General features: G+C 41.2%; 1 protein-coding gene across 1 annotated transcript; it reads left to right on the top strand.

The window, feature by feature from the left end:
- Nucleotides 1–10,113: 10,113 nt before the first annotated feature.
- LOC134206295 (uncharacterized) lies at nt 10,114–12,025 on the top strand. Its single transcript, XM_062681999.1, has 3 exons — nt 10,114–10,571; nt 10,625–11,613; nt 11,736–12,025. The coding sequence occupies exons 1-3, from the start codon at nt 10,114–10,116 to the stop codon at nt 12,023–12,025; spliced, it is 1,737 nt and encodes a 578-aa protein (XP_062537983.1).
- Nucleotides 12,026–18,864: the final 6,839 nt, after the last annotated feature.

Raw genomic sequence — 18,864 nt, 5'->3', positions numbered from 1 at the left:
GTCAACCCCAGGGGCTTTGTTATTCTTCAGCCGGCCAATCTCCTCCTGGATTTCCTGGAGATCCGGATCCGGTAAAATTATGTAGTGCGGGCGTTCTCCCAGGTCCATCACCATATCGCAAACTTCGTCTGTCACATCGCCATTCAGGGGTTCTTCGTAGTGCTGCCGCCACCTTTGGATCACCTCACGCTCGTTCGTAAGAAGGTTCCCGTTTATGTCCTTGCACATATCAGGCTGTGGCACGTGGCCCTTACGTGAACGGTTTAACTTCTCATAGAACTTTCGTGTGTTATTAGCGCGGTACAGTTGCTCCGTTTCTTCACGGTCTCGATCTTCCTGCTGGCGCTTTTTCCTCCGGAAAATCGAGTTTTGTCTGTTCCGCGCCTGTTTATATCGTGCCTCGTTCGCCCTCGTGCGGTGTTGCAGCAATCTCGCCCATGCTGCATTCTTCTCTTCCACTAACTGCTCACATTCGCCGTCATACCAGTCGTTTCTCTGATCCGGGGGCACCGTGCCAAGTGCAGCGGTTGCGGTGCTTCCAATGGCGGATCGAATATCTCTCCAGCCATCTTCAAGAGACGCTGCGCCTAGCTGCTCTTCCGTTGGGAGTGCCACTTCCATCTGTCGCGCGTATTCTTGGGCTAGTCTACCGTCTTGTAACCGCCCAATGTTAAGCCGCGGCGTCCGACTTCGACGCGTGTTGTACACCGTCGAGAGTTTTGAGCGCAGGCATACTGCAACGAGGTAGTGGTCGGATTCAATATTCGCACTGCTGTAAGTGCGGACGTTTGTGATGTCGGAGACGAATTTACGGTCGATTAGAACGTGGTCGATTTGGTTTTCCGTTTCTTGGTTAAGTGATCTCCATGTGGCCTTGTGGATATTTTTGCGGGGGAAGAAGGTGCTTCGGACTACCATTCCGCGGGAGGCTGCGAAGTTAATGTATCGTTGGCCGTTGTCATTCGATACGGTGTGCGCTTCTTTCTCGTCGTCGGATCTCCCTTCGTGTGGGCAGTGCACGTTGATGATGCTATAGTTGAAGAAACGGCCAGCTTGCACATCCTTGCGTTGATTGGCTGCCACCCAATCACGCGTTGGCGCATCTTACCCAGCACTATGAAGCCGGTTCCCAGCTCGTTGGTGGTGCCACAGCTTTGGTAGAAGGTAGCCGCTCGATGTCCGCTTTTCCATACTTCCTGTCCTTTCCGGAAAATCTTCTGCAGCGCCATGACGTCGAAGTTGCGGGGATGTAATTCATCATAGATCGTTCCGCGCGTTCTGTATGTTGCCTGTCGCAACCTGCTAAGCCTAGCGACTTGCAGTTCCATGTTCCAAGCTTCCAATCGTGATCCTTTATTCGTCGTCTAGGTCTTTGCCGATTATATCGAGTCGCATTATCTCTTATATTGTTCGTATTGTTTGGTTTTCCAGGCGGCTTATTGGGCCTGCGCAAACCTCCTGTCTCGTCGGAGGGCCGTCGTGTCAGGGCTGTTTAGCGTCCAATCTAACACCAGGACTTGGGCTTGTGCGCTTTGAGCGGCACACGGTTGCTTTGGTGGGGCCTACTTGCGGATACATGCAGCTTTTTATAGAGGTTTAACAGGGCACACTGTCAAACCCCACCACATCCTACACACTTAGTTTTATTCACCGACCTCGGCTGTGCGAATCTCGGTTTTAGCATTTTAACTGAGGTTCAGCTAACAAAATGCCAGGTTGCTTAGTAACAAAAATGTTCAGCTGAATATCGGCATCCGTTTGCTGAGATCACATTAAAATGCATTGCCGAGCAGACGGCTCTTCAAATCTCGGCATATTTTAGCCGAGATTCGGCATTCAAAATTAAGTGTGTAGGCAAGCCCCACAACTCGCAGATGGCCTGGGGAGACATCGTCAAGTCCTTGGACATAGTCCCTGCTGCCCGCAGTATTAGATACGAGACACTATGTAAGAGACGCCTTATGTCGATTTTTGGACCGACGATATTTGGCATGATTCTCGTTATTGTATTTATTGTCATCATGAATGTTTCACAAGTTTACGTGGCCGTTGAAATCCAACCGATATTCGAACATCAATCCGAGGTGCCCTTCGATGTAATCACACGTTAATCCGATATCGACCTCCAATGAATTATTTGGAATTCCTGAAAAAACAACACCTCTGTTTTGTGGTGGGCTATCCGCAGCCTTAATTCATTCTTTCAGTTCAAAATTGTACTTATCGTCTCCTTCACCGACACATCCACTTCTCCGAGTGTTTGGCCTTTTAGTGTATGATCTAATAAAGTCCCAAAAAAGTTCCGCTGTAAATCGCGTTTAATTTTGGTCTTCATTCATCATACATCAAGATTCTACTTTGGACGCAGCTCTTCAGGATTGACAGAGATATTCGATAGCCAACATTCCGTTTAGCTGACGCATTTAAGCACGAGGTGGCTTAACGGATCTCTTTTTTGTTTCTGATGACAAATGAATAGAATGACAATAATCCAAAATATGAAATTTAAACTGTTTTATTATTACTCTTATAATGGTCACAATAATCTCCTATAGAGCATCAACAAATTAAATGCAATGTTTTATTGCAGTTTTATTATTACTCTCAACATGGTTTTATTAACATCTTCTAGAGTGGTCCATTTAGTCGGAAGCCTATCTTAAAAGTTATATGAAGAGGTTTTGGTGGAGTTCTTAGTTTTAATAAATTCTAAAATGTTACTTGGGTTGTACGCCTTTTTAAACCGCTCTCGGACATGGTTAACATCGCTTATCAACCAAACCATTTTTTGCATTTAAAATGAACAAAGACAAACCATTTTTAAGCGTCTTCCTCTTTTAGTATTCTTAATCTGAATAATCAGATGTGGCGCGGTAGGTTTCCACAGGATTGGAGGAGAAGCTTGGTTATACCGATATCGAGGAAACGAAATTTCCAACTGGGATCTTTCCAGTTGCAGGCTGATCTTCTATAAGGTTGTACGTGCACAAGGTGACTGAGAGAATGATCAACTGTAATCTACGTGAGAAACTGAAGGAGCACCGAAGATTTGGGTTCCGTTAAAACACGTTCTGTTCTGGCTGTGGAATCAGCTCATACTATGTCAGCTTAAAGAAACGCCTTCGAACAAAGAAAGCACACAGTCTTTTATTCATTGGACATCTAGGAGGCGTTTAATCGTACAGAGCAACTAGTGCATTGGGGCTCTCAGGAAGCGTCCTCGTTTTCATTCGAACATATCTTTCCGATTATTCCGACTATACTGACAGATCAAAGCAGCAGATGGTGCAGTCCATCTTCGAGTGTCATCCTTGGGATTTGCTACACTGCCAGCAATAACGCTCAAGGAGCGTCATCGTTTGTCCGGCTCCAACATCAAATTGGCATCCATTGACTATGGGTTAACATTACGTTAGCTCTTTTGGAAAGTCAAAACCAGATCAGATGTACATATAGATTCAGGGTTAAACTCATCAAAACTCCGTCTAAGCTACTCAGAGCCAACAACAGGACCATCCAATGCTGGATTAGCCAAGTGGCTTCAAATACCCGATTATCATACGAGCTCAGGTATCAGGTATTTGGCGAAATGTTCATTATGCCGAACGGTCATAAAGCCGAATGAAAATTGAAAAATCAGTTCTTCTTTATTTTTCTGTCTCTTTTTCGCTTTTTTTCCTACTTCTTCCTTTTTTCTTCTCATTTCTTCCATCTCACTTCTAACTTCTTACTTTCCTCTTTATCACTTCTCATATATCTCTTCTTACTTTCTTCTTTCTTGCTTCTTAAATCTCATGTCTCGCGTCTGATTTTTTTTATTAGTTCACCATCTTCGGCAACGTCGCACAGATGAAGGTTAGCCGCTTCACTGCTTGTTTGTGAACGAGTCTCATTATATGCATGGGCATGGGAATGATGACCGTATGCATTTCGTAGTTGCTACTCCGTGATCGACCAGAACAATCGCAATTGCACAGGGAACCAATGAATGGGAGTTGCTTTCCAACCACGATGTGCACAGTCCGAGAGAGCTCTAGTATTTTGGATGGTCGATAACGGCGCTGGCCACGTCCTCACGGCAATCGGGGATGGGAAGGAATTGCTGATGCAGTCACTCGCCCACTGCAAGCCGAGAACACCACGAGTTCCTGTAGATTTTTTATTGGAATCTGGGGTTAGGTTCGTCTTGGATAACGGGTTGCCAATGTGATAGTAATGGAAAGGTGGTATGTATATTCTAATTGGATGCCGAAGCTAGCTGTTTTGCTCATTTCGAATTTTAACAGTTACCTGCTAGAACTAATAAAGTTGTAGGTATAGGAATAGAAGATGGAAACGGTATGAAAGCCCATTTTCAGTTCTAGCGATTGCTAGAACATTAGAAATATATGGGCCTGGAATTAAACCCACGATCTCCTGCGTATGAGGCAGAAGCGGTAGCCATATGACCACCAAGCCCGTTGTGAACGAGTCCCATTATATATTACTTCACTAGGGATGCCGTTGTCATTCTTCCTATTTTTATGTAGTTCCAGAAAAGGGAAGGATTCTTCCTGACAGAAGCTTGTACTTTGTGCACATAGTTATAGTAGCCTGAGAAATCCGCGGACAGTCGATAACATTCCGTCCACTGTATCAGACCGTAGAAATGGTATCCTGCCATTCTCGTCCATAAGTACGATGATTGGTTTATGGTGGATATCAATAAGCAGTAGTGTAGAAGTTGTCTAAATTTTATCGACGATCTCAGGAAGAGTGTTCAATATCGGAGCTCGGTGACAGTGGAAAAGCTGGAAGGGACGTACCCAGTCACCAACCGATAGAACTATAATATAGTTCTTAAATTAAATAGTTGCGATCATATCGAAAAAAAAAACAGATTAATCCACCTAGCGGTGATGGTGCCTTTCTCGTACATTATAAAATGTGACAAGAAAAGCACATAAGAGAGGTCAAACTTGCAATTTAGGAAGATAGATTCAGTTATTTCCATCATTCATTTCATTTATTTAGTTTACATCTAAACAGATAACACTGAATCAACAATTTGAGCCAATTTTCAATAGCGATAAATGCGGGAGGATTCGGTTAATCGGTTAAGGCTAGGTACAAAAAAGTGTGTCTTAGATTTTTTTGTACACACACTATGCTTGTATAACACTATGGGTCTTCGAGCCTTATATCAAAAGCTCGTTTTTGGAGTGGAGTACTTAGTATACGCGAAAGGCAACAATTTGTAATCGGAAGTAATTTTATCAACTTTTGATTACAATACGGAAGTAATTTTACCACGTTTCCTTGAACATGAGTATGTCATAGTTATAGCCGAATAACGCGAAACTAAGTTGAGTATTTTTTGTGCGCAATCCTCTGTCATTCTGGTAGTACACAGAAATCATATTTTTAGAAGAATGCCGAGCGGTGGTAGGTGTAACACCAACGATGGCTTGCTGGATGAAACGAAGCGGCCTGAAGCTGTTCAACGGCGGCTGGAATCACGTGCGACATCAGGCAGTAAGCCGAAACTACTAACAGTGTACTTGCCTGAAGATGGTTGTCGGAAAGTCCTTTTTCCTAACTCACAGTCAGGACCGGGACGGCTGATGATCGTGGCTCGACTGTGATGTATGGATAATGGTTTTTCTCAAGGCTTGAGGCAAGTGTCCGATCGCAGGATGTAAAGGCTTGAGATTCCACATTCAATCCGCAGTTGGAATCAGGGGAGGTGATCTGTTCGAGCTGAATGGCTTGACTAAGATAAGGAGCTTTCCTCACGGCCAGCAGCAAGTGTGGATCACGGTGCCCATTTGCGAGTTTGAGCGGATTGAAATTCAGACGTTGCGTAACGTCTGAAAGCAGGATCGGTGTAGGCAGGTGTACTTACCTGAGGAAGATTGCCGGGAGACCCATTCTTCAGTGTCGTGATCAGAGTAAAGGGTGGCAAAGTCATATAGCAGGTCAACAGTTTCAACTGGTTGCTATGTTGGGAAATCAATTCGTTGGGGTACAGACTTAAGGCGTTTTACAGAGATGGGACATTGGGACATACTCCAGGAAGAGTTACTCAAATCGAAGAGTTCATTGTATGGTGAGCTGTGACTGATTTTCAGCAGGTGACAATCAATGAATTTCACGGAATCAGAATAACATTCACCAACTTGATGGTTCTCAGAACATTGCGGATAGCATACGATTTTCTTGCAATGAACAGATTATTGGCCGTATTCGGAACAATTGAAGCAACGCATAACATCATTGATTTCGATCACTCCACAACGTTCCCAACCAATGTCGGTCTCCAATGTATGGATGACATTGATCGCGCGTCGTTTTTGCTTATTTGGATTAGTTTAAGATCAAGGGAATCCATTCTGTGATTTTGTTTTTTTTTGGCAACCCTAGCAGTACAATCTAAACGAATTTGGTTAATCTTACTTTTCCCTTTTTCATCATACTTTTCACTTTTCAATTTTTCCTTTTCGCTTTTCACTTTGATCTTCCATTTTTTTAATTTCCACTGTTCACTTTTTACTTTCCACGTTTCACTGTTCACTGTTCATTGTTCACTGTTCACTTTGCACTTTTCACTTTTCCAATCTTACTTGTCGTTTGTCACTTCTTACTACCAACTTTTCGTTTTTCACTATTCACTCACTTGTCACTGCTCATTCGGCCTGATGATAATTCTTCTAATGACCATTCAGTCTAATAACCGTTCGGCCTGATGACCTCCGGCGTAACGGCCTTCCACCTTATAACCCAGCATCACGTGCTCGAACAAACCCTTCCAGCGCATCGGGAGCTCTATTCGCCGGTGTCCAATCACTTTCTGCATATAGCCTTCGGAATTTTTACCTCAAAACCCATTGATGCTGTCTGCGCTGAAGGAAGCATTTTTCCTTCTCGCTACCAAAGATGTTATCGATCATTTAGTAATTTGCGTTCGATCATTTAGTAGTTTGCTAATAATTCATTCCAGAAGCTGAATTTAAAAATATGTTGTATGGTGGACTTCTAGTGTGAAGGATTTTTACAACTCTGCCTTTGAATTTTATTCAAAGTTTGAACAGCTAGTTACTATGGTTATACAAATGGATACAGTTATACATAGTTGATTGAAAACCAATTACGCCACGCTTCCGGGCCAGTGTTCACCAGACCGTTTTCAGAGCAATGTTTCCAGGGATCACAATTCTAGAAACTCAGCAGCTAGGAAGACTTACACAAAAATATTAAAAACCATTTTTGCTACATCGTGGCACTGGTTATTTCAGCGTTCAAGCAAAAGTTTTGCAGATGAGCAACGATCTGCAAGGATAACAAAATTAAAACTTCCATGGCAAAACAGGCGGTTCCGACTCCGATGAGGATTTTGAGGATTTATTTTTACTTCGCCAGGTTTCTTACTGGCATAGAAGTCGCACGTTCACCACAATTCCACTTGCGAGACGATGATGCTTGCATAATCTGCCCCGCACCTGCACCTTCTTTGACCGCAGTCCACCGTCGTTACCGCACTAGCAAACGGACTGAGTAAAATGAATTCTCTATGGGGAAAACCACTAGAAAAACTAACGTTATTATAACTCCAGCAGTGTGGATGAAAACGCAAACGTGCCAAGTGCGGCGTGATAGACACAGTCGACTGAATTTGAGTTCTTTTTGCCTTACCTACCTGGATTAGGGGACTGAATCATACCAATGTGGTTTTATCACAGAAGTTGAAGGTACATAGCTGAATAGATGTCTTGAAAATGGAATGGTTCTACACCGCGTTTGACATTTCGACCCTAGGTTTGGGTCTATTTTCAAACAATTGGCAACCCGAAAATTCCACATTATATTACCCGCCAACGGAAATGCTGCCAGTATAGCTCTCCTTGATTGAATGAACTTTGTCAATCTCAGCCAGCACAACACCGTAACAAATAAAATACGAAGCATTTTGTATACAAATATTGTATGAGACCTTACAATTTTGCAAGCTTTTCTCACAATATTTGTTTGTGAGTTTACATTATTTATGTAAGAATCTAACAATTTCACATATGCGCTATACATATACTTATACAGGTTTTTTGTAGTTTAATATACATAACCGTTAGAAAATCTAATAGTCGCTGGTTAGGGGTGCCAATTAATTCCAAATTTCTTTATCTCACGGTATCTTTGTCCAAAGAGGCTTATTTTCAAAAAATCAGTATCACCAAAACATCCACTACACGAAATTAAAGGTTTTCCTCTTTCACGTAAGTGTAGTTTTAAAATGTTCTATCGGCGGTACCGTCGTGCGGGGCTTCTTTTGAAAATAAGGCTACTTTGGACATTTTAAAACAAGAATTATAACGAAAATTACTATAAAATTGTCATTATCACCAATCGGGTGTCTTGTTGATAGTTGGACGGCAACTTTCTGTTACAAATTTGGTATTTTTCCGTTTAGTTTTTTTCAAAAAAATAAAAATCCAAAGTAGCCCCCGGAATCAAAAGAAGCCCCGCACGACGGTAGCACTTTTCTATAAAAATCGGTCAAATCTGCTATCATTTGAGATTTTTATGGAGTCCGTGTGTGTTTCATAGAAATATTCTAGAGAAGGTGACGAGCTCGGTGGTCTAGTGGCTACCGCTTCTTTCTCATGAGCAGGAGGTCGTGGGTTCAATTCCAGGTTCGTCCCTTTCCTATTTGGTATTTGTATCTAACTACTTTCTGTGTTTCATGGGTGGTAGGTCGATTGGCATACAAGTTTTATAATAATAAATTTCGGGATTAATGCAACATATTTTCAATTGTTTTTAATTATTGTTGCTTTTACATAATAAGGGAGATGCTGTTTATAAATGATTTTAGATTAAAGAATTTATGTGAAAATCACTTCTCGAAGACATTGGTAATCTCCATTAAATGTCTGCCACATCTGCTTTTTGCACTTACCGTTTTGCCTCTGGGTCAGTCACAAGATCGCTCTTGACATGTCACAAGAGACGAACACTTGAGCAACAAAATTGTAAATTTTCAAAAACAAAAAAATATTTTTAAGTCAAGGAAGTATACGCTTCTTTCTGAAACATGATTACAGATATGATGCAGAAATGAATCCTTATTCAGTTAATGCATTTGTTCAGTTTAAAGCAAGAGAAGGTATGATTGCTTCTTTCAAAGAATGAATTTCCCCAGAATACAAGAGAGGCTATGATTCCATTTTTCAATTTTGACATTTGCTCGGTATGAGGTAAGGAAGACGTGATCCCCTCTTTGGAAGAATGCATTTCTTCAGCAGAATGCAAGAGACGATATGAATCCTTCCTTCATTTTGGGCATTTGCTCGGTTTAAGACAAAGGGAGATATGATTCCTCCAAGACAGATTTGATCCCTGCTTTGAAAGGATGCGTTTGCCCGGTAGAAGACTAGAGAGAATGTGACGCCTATTTTTTTTTTCAATTTGGGCATTTTCTTGGTTTAAGGTGACTCGGGGAAGCACTACACACCGTGTTATTTTTCCTATCTTTTGTCTCTTTCTAGCATTATCACCTCGTAACTTTGGAGCGGCGTATTTCGGTTTTTAGTTGATTGATGTAACTGTAAATGTATCAGTATATAGATGGAGAGTAAGAACGCGCCGCTGATACTTTTTCAAAAACATATTTGTTGTAGAAACAAAATTAAGCATTCAATGATGAAAATGATGACGATTTGATGATTGTTTGTTCTTCCCGTATTCCCTTAAGGCAAGGGGAGATATGATTCTTTCTTTGACATGATACATTTACTCGACAGAAGGCAAGAGGGGATATGATGCCTTCTTTCAATTCAGACATTCGCTCAGTCCCAGTCCCAGTTCCAGCAGAAAGCAAGTGAGTATATGATTCCTTCTTTCAGTACTGAAATTGGCTCGGTTTAAGGCAGGGGGGACATGATCTGTTATTTCACAAAATCTATTTGCCCAGCAGAAGACAAGAGAGAGGATATGATTCCTTCTTTCAATTTGGGCAGTTGCTCGATTTAAGGCAAGGGAGACATGATCCCTTCTTTCAATTCAGACATTTGTTCGGCTAAAGACTCAATGTTTGTACAGTGTTCGCAATAATAACCTCCGAGGAGATATATAGGAGACATGATCATCACAGTCGAGCCACTCCAGCCAGTGATCATCAGCCGTCCCGGCCTTGTGCTTGAGACAGGTGGAGGGACCTTCCAACAACGTTTCTCAGGCAAGTACGATCTCAATACGACCAGTTCAACTCGTGTAAAAAATCCCGATTCCAGCCAAAATGCCGCAACGCTTCATCCAGCTGAAAATTGTTCCAACGTCATTGCTCAAAATGATGCGCAATTCTTGTGCGTCTACTACCAGAATGTCAGGGGCCTACGTACGAAAACGACGGACGTGAATCTACGATTGTCGGCTTGTGATTACGACATAGTAGTTTTAACCGAAACGTGGCTACGGTCTGATATATGCAATTCAGACTACACCATATTTCGTTGTGATCGTAGTGAGTCCACCAGCAACCTTAGTAGAGTGGGGTGTGCTAATTGCTGGGAAACGACGATATCAACGGCTTGCTTCCCGTAAATGCGTCTAGCGAGCAAGAAATTTCTCTAACCGAATCAATCTCCGCCAGCGGTCTGGTGCAAATCAACTCCATTTCGAATCGTAATAGTAGAGTGCTTGATCTTGTGTTCACGAGCTCGTCGGACATCTTAGAAGTTTCTCAGCCAGCCTTGCCCCTCCTACCAACAGATGATCATCACCCGCCAGTGCTAATACAAATGGATGTTTGCAGTTTCGTACCCGCTCAAACTGAACGCGATCCAGATGCTATAGATTTCGACTTCCGGCGATGCGATTGTCTCTCTCTTAATTCTGAGCTTTCTACGATCAACTGGAATCAATATCTCCAGGCGCCTTCTATCGATGGTAATGTTGTCTTGTTCTATGACAAACTGTATGAAGTTTTTCAATTGATGGTACCTCGTCGCCGAAGTGATAATCATGGTATTAGCAGAAACCCCTGGTGGAATGCTGAACTTCGTAACCAACGAAACAAATTGAGAAAAGCGTACAAAAGATTCTTCGCCAACAAAACCGATGAGAACAGGAATGCACTCCGACTGGTGGAATCTTCCTACAACGAGCTTCTTGACTCCTGCTACCGTAGACACCTGGACAACTTGCAGTCGAATTTAAAGAACAACCCCTCCATGTTTTGGAAGTTTGTGAAATCTCAGAAGACAAGTAACCAAATTCCGAAGACTGTGAATTACGGTAACGCTACTGCAACTACATCTGACGAGGCTGCGAACCTTTTTGCGGCATTCTTTCAAAGCGTATTCAATGCAACATCTCTGGCAGCAGGCTTCCAGAACGTCCCAGTCCATGAAATACGTCTTCCACGCTTTCAGTTCTCCCATCGTGAAGTGCTAGAGGCTCTTTGTGAGCTTGACGTGTCCAAAGGGGCAGGAGTGGACGGCTTAACGCCCTATCTTCTGAAAAGCGGTGCTGAATCTTTTGCGACTCCACTGCTACTGCTTTTCAATCAATCGATGAAAGACAATACGTTCCCGGAATTATGGAAAACTGCAAAAATGATCCCTGTCCACAAACCAAAAAGTAGGCGCAATGTTGAAAACTACCGCGGTATATCGATACTATGTTGTCTTGGCAAACTCTTTGAATCTATGATCCGCAAAGTCATATTATCAGCAACTAAACATGTAATATCGGATCACCAGCATGGTTTCGTGGCTCTACTACGACCAACCTGTTATGTTACTCTAACGTGCTGTTCCGTGAAATCGAACGGCGAAATCAGGTGGATTTGATTTACTTCGACTTTTCGAAAGCGTTCGACTGCATACCACATCATCATGCCGTCAGTAAGTTGCGACACACGGGCTTTCCAGACTGGGTAGCGGACTGGATTTTATCCTACATGACTGGCGGAAAAGCTTACGTTGAAACAAACTCTTCCCGATCCAAGGACTTCAACATTCCTTCGGTGTTCCGCAAGGCAGGGCCATAAATTTTCGTTCTCTACATAAACGACCTAAGCCTTCGAATCTCATCTGCAAAACTACTGTTTGCCGACGATCTCAAAATCTTCAGGATGATCAAATCATTACTAGACTGCGTTGCTCTGCTGACGGACATTGATGAACTTCTTCGCCTATATACCATCGATGGAATGGAACTGGACCGTGTCGCTTCAATTCGAGACTTGGGAGTCGTAATGGATTCTAGACTGCGTTTCAATGAGCATATTCTACAATTACTGCTAAAGCTTGGGCAGTTCTCGGATTCATTCGTCGTAATGCATCGCAGTTTACAGACATATATGCATTGCTTGGTATGGTTTGGGTCACCGTGAACTTTTCTATCGTTAATTTGTTAATATTTTCGGTGAAAACTAAACACACATTTTGCATAATTTTGCATAACGTTTCGGCCTACATTATGCAAAATTAAGCAAAGTGTGTGTTTAGTTTTCACCGAAAAATATAAAAATTAACGATAAATATATATGCATTGAAGTCACTGTACTGCGCCCTCGTGCGTAGCATTCTTGAGTATGCTGCCCCTGTTTGGGATCCTTACCACACTTCGCAAGTCATTCGTATTGAACGTATTCAAAAATCATTCATCCGTTTTGCACTTCGTCACTTACCGTGGAATGACCCTGAAAATTTACCAGACTATCCTGCTCGCTGTCAGCTGGTGGATCTTGAACTTTTGTCAAGAAGACGGTTGAAACTAAAAAGATTATTGGTCCACCTCATCCTCAAAGAATACATAGATTGCTCGGAACTTCTCATCGCTCCTAGCCGTAGGTTACGGCACGCTACACTCATCGCTGTCCCCATGCACTTGACAAATTATGGGTATAACAGCCCTTTAAGTTCCTGTTTCAGAAATTTCAACATTGTGTGTGAAATGTTTGATTTTAATATTTCTAAGCATTGTTTCAAAACTAGGATTAAGAATGTAGTTTAATTTTAGTCTGTACGATACCATCGAAGACGATTCAATAAATAAATAAATAAATAAATAAATGATCCTTTATTTTAAAGAATCTATTTGTACGGCAGAAAACAAAAGAGAGGAAATGAATCCTTCTTTCAATTTGGACATTTACTTGATTAAGGAAAGCGCAGATATCTTCTTTCAAATAATGCATTTACCAGGCAGAAGGAGTTCTGTATGTTTGACTGTTGTAGAAGAGGGTGACAATATGATTCATCTTTAAAACTATAGTGAACTCTCCCTAACTCGATATTGAAGGGACCATCGAGTTAGGGAGGTATCGAGATAGGGAACACATTTATATCTGACCGAATGCCTTTTGGCCGATTACTTTAAATCGGTTTCCTTATTAAGTAAAGTGAGAAATGAGATGATCGAAGTGAATAGTGAACAGCGAGAACTGAGAAGTGAGAAGTGAGACGTTCGAAATAAGCACAGAGTAGTGAGTATTGAGAAATGGAAGTGAGTATTGAGTAGTGCGATGTGTGCAGTAGCATGTGAGTAGTGGAAAGTGAGAAATGAGAAGTGAGGAGTCAGAAGTGAGGTGTGATAGTTGCAAAGTGAGAAGTAGGATATAGGTAGTGAGATACACGGAAGCATTTACGAGCAGTGAGAGAAGAAAATTGGGTAGTGAAAAGCGAGATGTTGAGCAGTTAGAAGTGAGTGGAGAGATATAAGACATAAAGAAGATGGAAGACACAAGAAGGAAGGAGAAAAAAAGAAGAAAAGTAAAAAAAATCTCGTTTCTTACTTCTCGTTTCTCGGTTCTCACTTCTCATTTTTTACTACTCCTTTCTCACTTCTCATTTCTTACTACTTCTTACTTCTTTCATCTCACCTCCTTCTTCCCAGTATTCACTTCTCACTTCGCACTTCTTACTTCTCACTATTCATTTCTCCCTTCTCATTTCACACATCTCATTTCTCACTTTGCACTTCTCATTTTTCACTTTTCACTTCTCACTATTACTTCGCACTACACTACATTTCTCTCTTCTAACTTCTTACTTTCCACTACTCACTTCTCATTCCTTACTTCGAATTTCTCAATGCTCACTTTTAACTTTTCACTTCTCACTTCTAACTATTCATTTCTCACTTCTCATTTCACACATCTCGCTTCTCACTTCATACTTACTTCTCATTTTTCACTTCGCACTTATACCTTCTTTTATCTCACTAATGACTTCTCATTTCTCACTTATCACTTTTCACCTCTAACTTTTTACTTCTTACTTTTTATTTCTCACAACTCACTTCGCATTTCGAATCTCTCACTTCTAACACTTGCCACTACTTGCTTCTCAATTCTTACTTCGCACTTCCCACTCCTCATTTCTCGCTTTCCACTTCCAACTTCTTATTTCTCACTTCTCACTTCTCTGCTTATCACTTTCACTTTTAATTTCTTATTATATCGTGCATGTTACTATTTCAGACATCATCGAGTTAGCGAGATAAAAATACATTGGAAAATTACTTCGATGATGAATCGTAGTGTGCCGCGGTCGGGAGTGTATCGGAAAATTTTTGCTCCCGTCATTTTTTTGCGTTTTATTCAACTTGCTAATTTAAATTTAAGTGAAAAAGTATTATGTAGAGAGATTTTACTGATCCGGTTTTTTTTTCGCCCGCTTTTTGTTCTGTGGTTTTTTGTCGCTCTAAGTGATACATGAGAATAATATTTCGCGTCCGGAAGAAGAAACAATTTTCAAACTGACATGCTGATTCCACACCGCCTACAATGTGACCCCTATCCAATAAATGACAAAAAGGAAAAACCCCTTAAACGAACTCCTTAACTTGTACCATCTACTGAAAATCGCCGGAAAAATCGTTTCTGTGGTCGTCGTTGTTCGCGTATCCTGCTGAATTGCGGAGCTGGTTGATGGAGAAGAAAAAAAACACTTGAATCTGGTGAGAAAGTTCCAATTGTTTCCTTTAACCCTCTAAGTCCCAAATGTCCGTATTCGCTCAAAACCATTTTTACTTCCATCTTCAGTCAAATTCAGATGTTAAACTTTTAGAATTGTGTTGCTATAGTTTTTCATACTTGGACATAATTTCTATCATATTAAAAGAATTATGTATCTTTTAAGCTCTTTATGATAACGGATTTATTGTGGAAGAATACTAACCACAAATATTTCACTCATCGAAATAATACAAATTTAAATACTAAAATATAAAAATAAAACCAACTTATGAAACACATTACATAAAAACTACTATGTTATTTTTAATAAAGCTTCTTAAAGTTACTTTGAAATACACTTTGATTGACTTCAATGTCAACAAAATGAATTATGAATTTTAATTATTTAAAAACTAAAAACATCCATCTAAAGGCGATCTTGGGAATTAGAGAGTTAATTGTATTATATTTTTGATACCTCATTTGTATCTATTATATTTTTGTTACCTCATATATTGCCAACTAAATACGTACAGGGCATCGTTTGCTACTATTGCTGCGGATATTGTGGGAGTCCCAGGTATCCGGTTCACGCTTTAGTTGGCAGCGGTGGCTCTTCTCGACCTTCTACTCTCTGAGTAGTCAGTACGAATAAGGGCGTCCTTGTGAAGTTTTGCTGTACCTGTTATGGCTAGCTAGTGCATCCCCATCCCCTACACTCTCTGAAGACACCCTTCTTGCTTCTGCAGTGATTCCTTTTTACAGCACTAGTCTTCATAACGAAAAGGGCACCATTACAGAGCATGAGATATGATCAAATTATTCGTAGTACTACTTGACCAACACCCCCAGCTGGGTGAGGGATAGAGGATGACACACACATTGGAAAATTACTTCGACTTAGGGAATATCGAGTAAGGGAGATATCGACTTACGGAGGAAATGCAGTATGCTAGATTAAAGGGACTTTGAATTTCATCGAGTAAGGGAAAATATCGAGTTAGGGAGAGTTCACTGTACTTCTCATAACGCATGTGAGAATAGGAATCCTTATTCTAATAAAAGTTATAAACGCACAATGGGCAAGTTTTCTTGCGTAATCTTTTTTTTTGTTCCTGTTGGGTGATTATCACTGCGACCATTCTTTAGATCTATTGTGATATACCAACCGTTTAATATTTACCTGTTCAAGGTGATAAGTACTATAAGAAGTGACTTTCAACACATGATTTTAGGTATTATCCCAGCATGGAAAGATGTGACGTATGAACCGCACCACCTTACATGGCGATAAAGACCATATTTCAGATGGCTGTAAGATACCCTTATCAAAGAACTTGATTCTTCTGTTGATAAGTGCAGCACAACTGCATAATAAATGCTCAGAGGTCTCACAGTCCTCATTACAAAACGACAAACATCATCTTCGACCTTCATTAGTTTTAAATGATATTTCGCCGAGCAATGTCCTGTTATTAAACCTGTATAAGTACACAGATCTTTTTTGACAAAGCGAGCAGCTTTTGTGTGTTTAACGCATTTGGTGTTAAAAATCTTTTAGCTTGACGGGCTATTGTGGAATTATTCCAGTTCCTATTTATCATCATTTTTCCCAGTTCCTGAGTTCCATTTTGATAGAGCTGCGTACTCTTACATGGTAAAATAAAAAAATAATTCAATGCAGATTTATCTTGCTAACAGGTGTGTCAACATTTGAAATGTTCCCGTTTTGACAGAAACCTTCTCTATTTTTATTTTGCTGCGTCGAACAATCATGCGTCCAATTACCACATATTACCCATATGATGCGAACAACGTAGCTGAATGGGTCGATAAATATCAATAATTAATAACACAGCTCTAATAAGAATTATGCCTAATAACCATTATGCCATACGGCCGTTATGCCAAACGGCCATTATGCCAAACGACGTTATGCCAAACGACTTTATGTCAAACGGGGTACAATCGTTCACGTTCTATCAAAACGATTCCTACCCTCCATACTATACCAAGAATCCCACTAATGGTTTGTTCGCCCCAGTGACATCTGGCCAAATGGCTTTTGCCAGAATTAGTTTCGGCCAAACGATCCTTCCCCTCGAATTCATCCCAAATTTACTTTTTAAAACATCCAACATTTTCCCTCGATATTCCACCAGAAATTCCTCCTCGAATTCTGCCAGAAGCCTCCCCTGATATTCCTGCCCGAATTCTGCCAGAAATTTTCCCCGGAATTCGTACAAAAACTACTTTCAGAATTCCTTCAGAAATTCGCCCCGAGAATATTCCAAAAAACTCCTCCAGGAATACCTCCTGAATTTTTCCCAGGAATTCCTTCAGAAAGTTTCGGAGTTTCTCCGAAATTTCCCCCAGAAATTCCTTCGAAAATTCGCATTGGAGTTCCTCCATAAATTTCCCCGGAATTATACCCGAAATTGCCGCAGAAATTCCTTCAGAAATTCATTCCGGTATTCCTCTTGAAATTCCTCCCGCTTGAGTTTGGGTCCGCGACGTTAGGCATAATTACGTTGGGCATAATGAACGTTAGGCATAATTGACATAGGGTATAATATACCTTAGGCATAATTCTACCTTCTTTATGTCATGGGCTGTTCTTTGGGTGACTTATGCCTACAAAAATTGCTTCAAAAATTCCCTTAAATTCATTCCGAAAATCCTTCAGAAATTCCTTCAGAAAATGCCTCCAGATTTCCTCTGAAAATTCTACTCAAAATTTGTTTGAAAATTTCCCCTGGAATTCCTTTATAAGTCCCCCCGAAACTCTTTCACAAAGTTCCCCTCCACAAGTTTCCTTCGAAAATTCTCTGAAATTTCTTCCTGGCCTTCTTTGGCCTCGTTTTATTTTGGCTTCTCTGTTTTTATTTCTAAAACTGCATTTTAATAAGTACATTACTAATTGAAAAGCCATATAACAATCATTTTATTCTAGAAGCTGAATAAAGTCCCCAGTTATTCTCCTGCAAAAAAATCTCATTTGAAAACTCAATTACTTTGAAATTGCATACTTTCCTGTGCAAAGCTACAATTCGATCAAAAACCATCCTATTTTATCTACATCGGATCATTTCTTTCAGTAACGCTCCTCGACATGTCCAGTTTTCTCTTACAACAAAGAAAAATCAATTCCGAACGAAATTGTTATGCAAATCCAGCCCTCTCTTCTCCCCGCTGAACACAATTCTTTCTACGGCGATGTCGTCCTACGCAAATCCCAGTACATAAGCCCTTCTCGTGCGCTGCAAACATCCCGTTCCTCCCTTCCCGGTGGTGGTGGGCATTGAAAAGAAGACCACAAGTTGAGATCGAGGCATTCGGTTCGGGGACGGGCACGGCCGCCTAGCGAAGTTTTAATAAAATATGAATCCCCTTTTAAAATACAAGAGTTCCACGATTACGATCCGTTTCCTTTCGGTCAGGAGCCGGGGCGGGGTGTGTGTGGTGAGAACGGAAGTAGCAAACAAAATTCCTCGCACACAGGCCACAGCCAACCGCCGTGTCCCGAAAATGCTGTTACACACCAACGCATCGCAATAGGGACCGACACGGGAGTGAAGGGAGAAATCTGTATTTACGAGAAGGGTGGCAATGGGAAGGCAGCAGAAATTTGCTAAAGGGTTTTTCCGTTCCAAAAAGATGGCTGAAGGTCTGCTGCTTCTGCTCGGTCGGTAATCATGTTGTTGTTGTCGAGGAGAGTGGGCGGTGACGATGGCGGGCGGAGGCAGCAGTAGTCTGAATGGCGTTCTAAAACAAGGTTCAGAAAAAGGCAGGAAATCATTGCTTCCTTTATGTGTTGGGAACGTGAAAACCAGAAAGCAGTTCTTAGGGATTGGAAAAGAATTAAATGCAGGGGATGCTGTTGTTGTTGGTTGAGTGCTGTACGCTAGGGTGCGATTTAATTAATG

Source organism: Armigeres subalbatus, chromosome 1 (assembly GCF_024139115.2).
Source record: "Armigeres subalbatus isolate Guangzhou_Male chromosome 1, GZ_Asu_2, whole genome shotgun sequence".
Taxonomy (NCBI): Eukaryota; Metazoa; Arthropoda; class Insecta; order Diptera; family Culicidae; genus Armigeres; species Armigeres subalbatus.
This window is presented reverse-complemented; position numbering and strand designations above follow the sequence as displayed.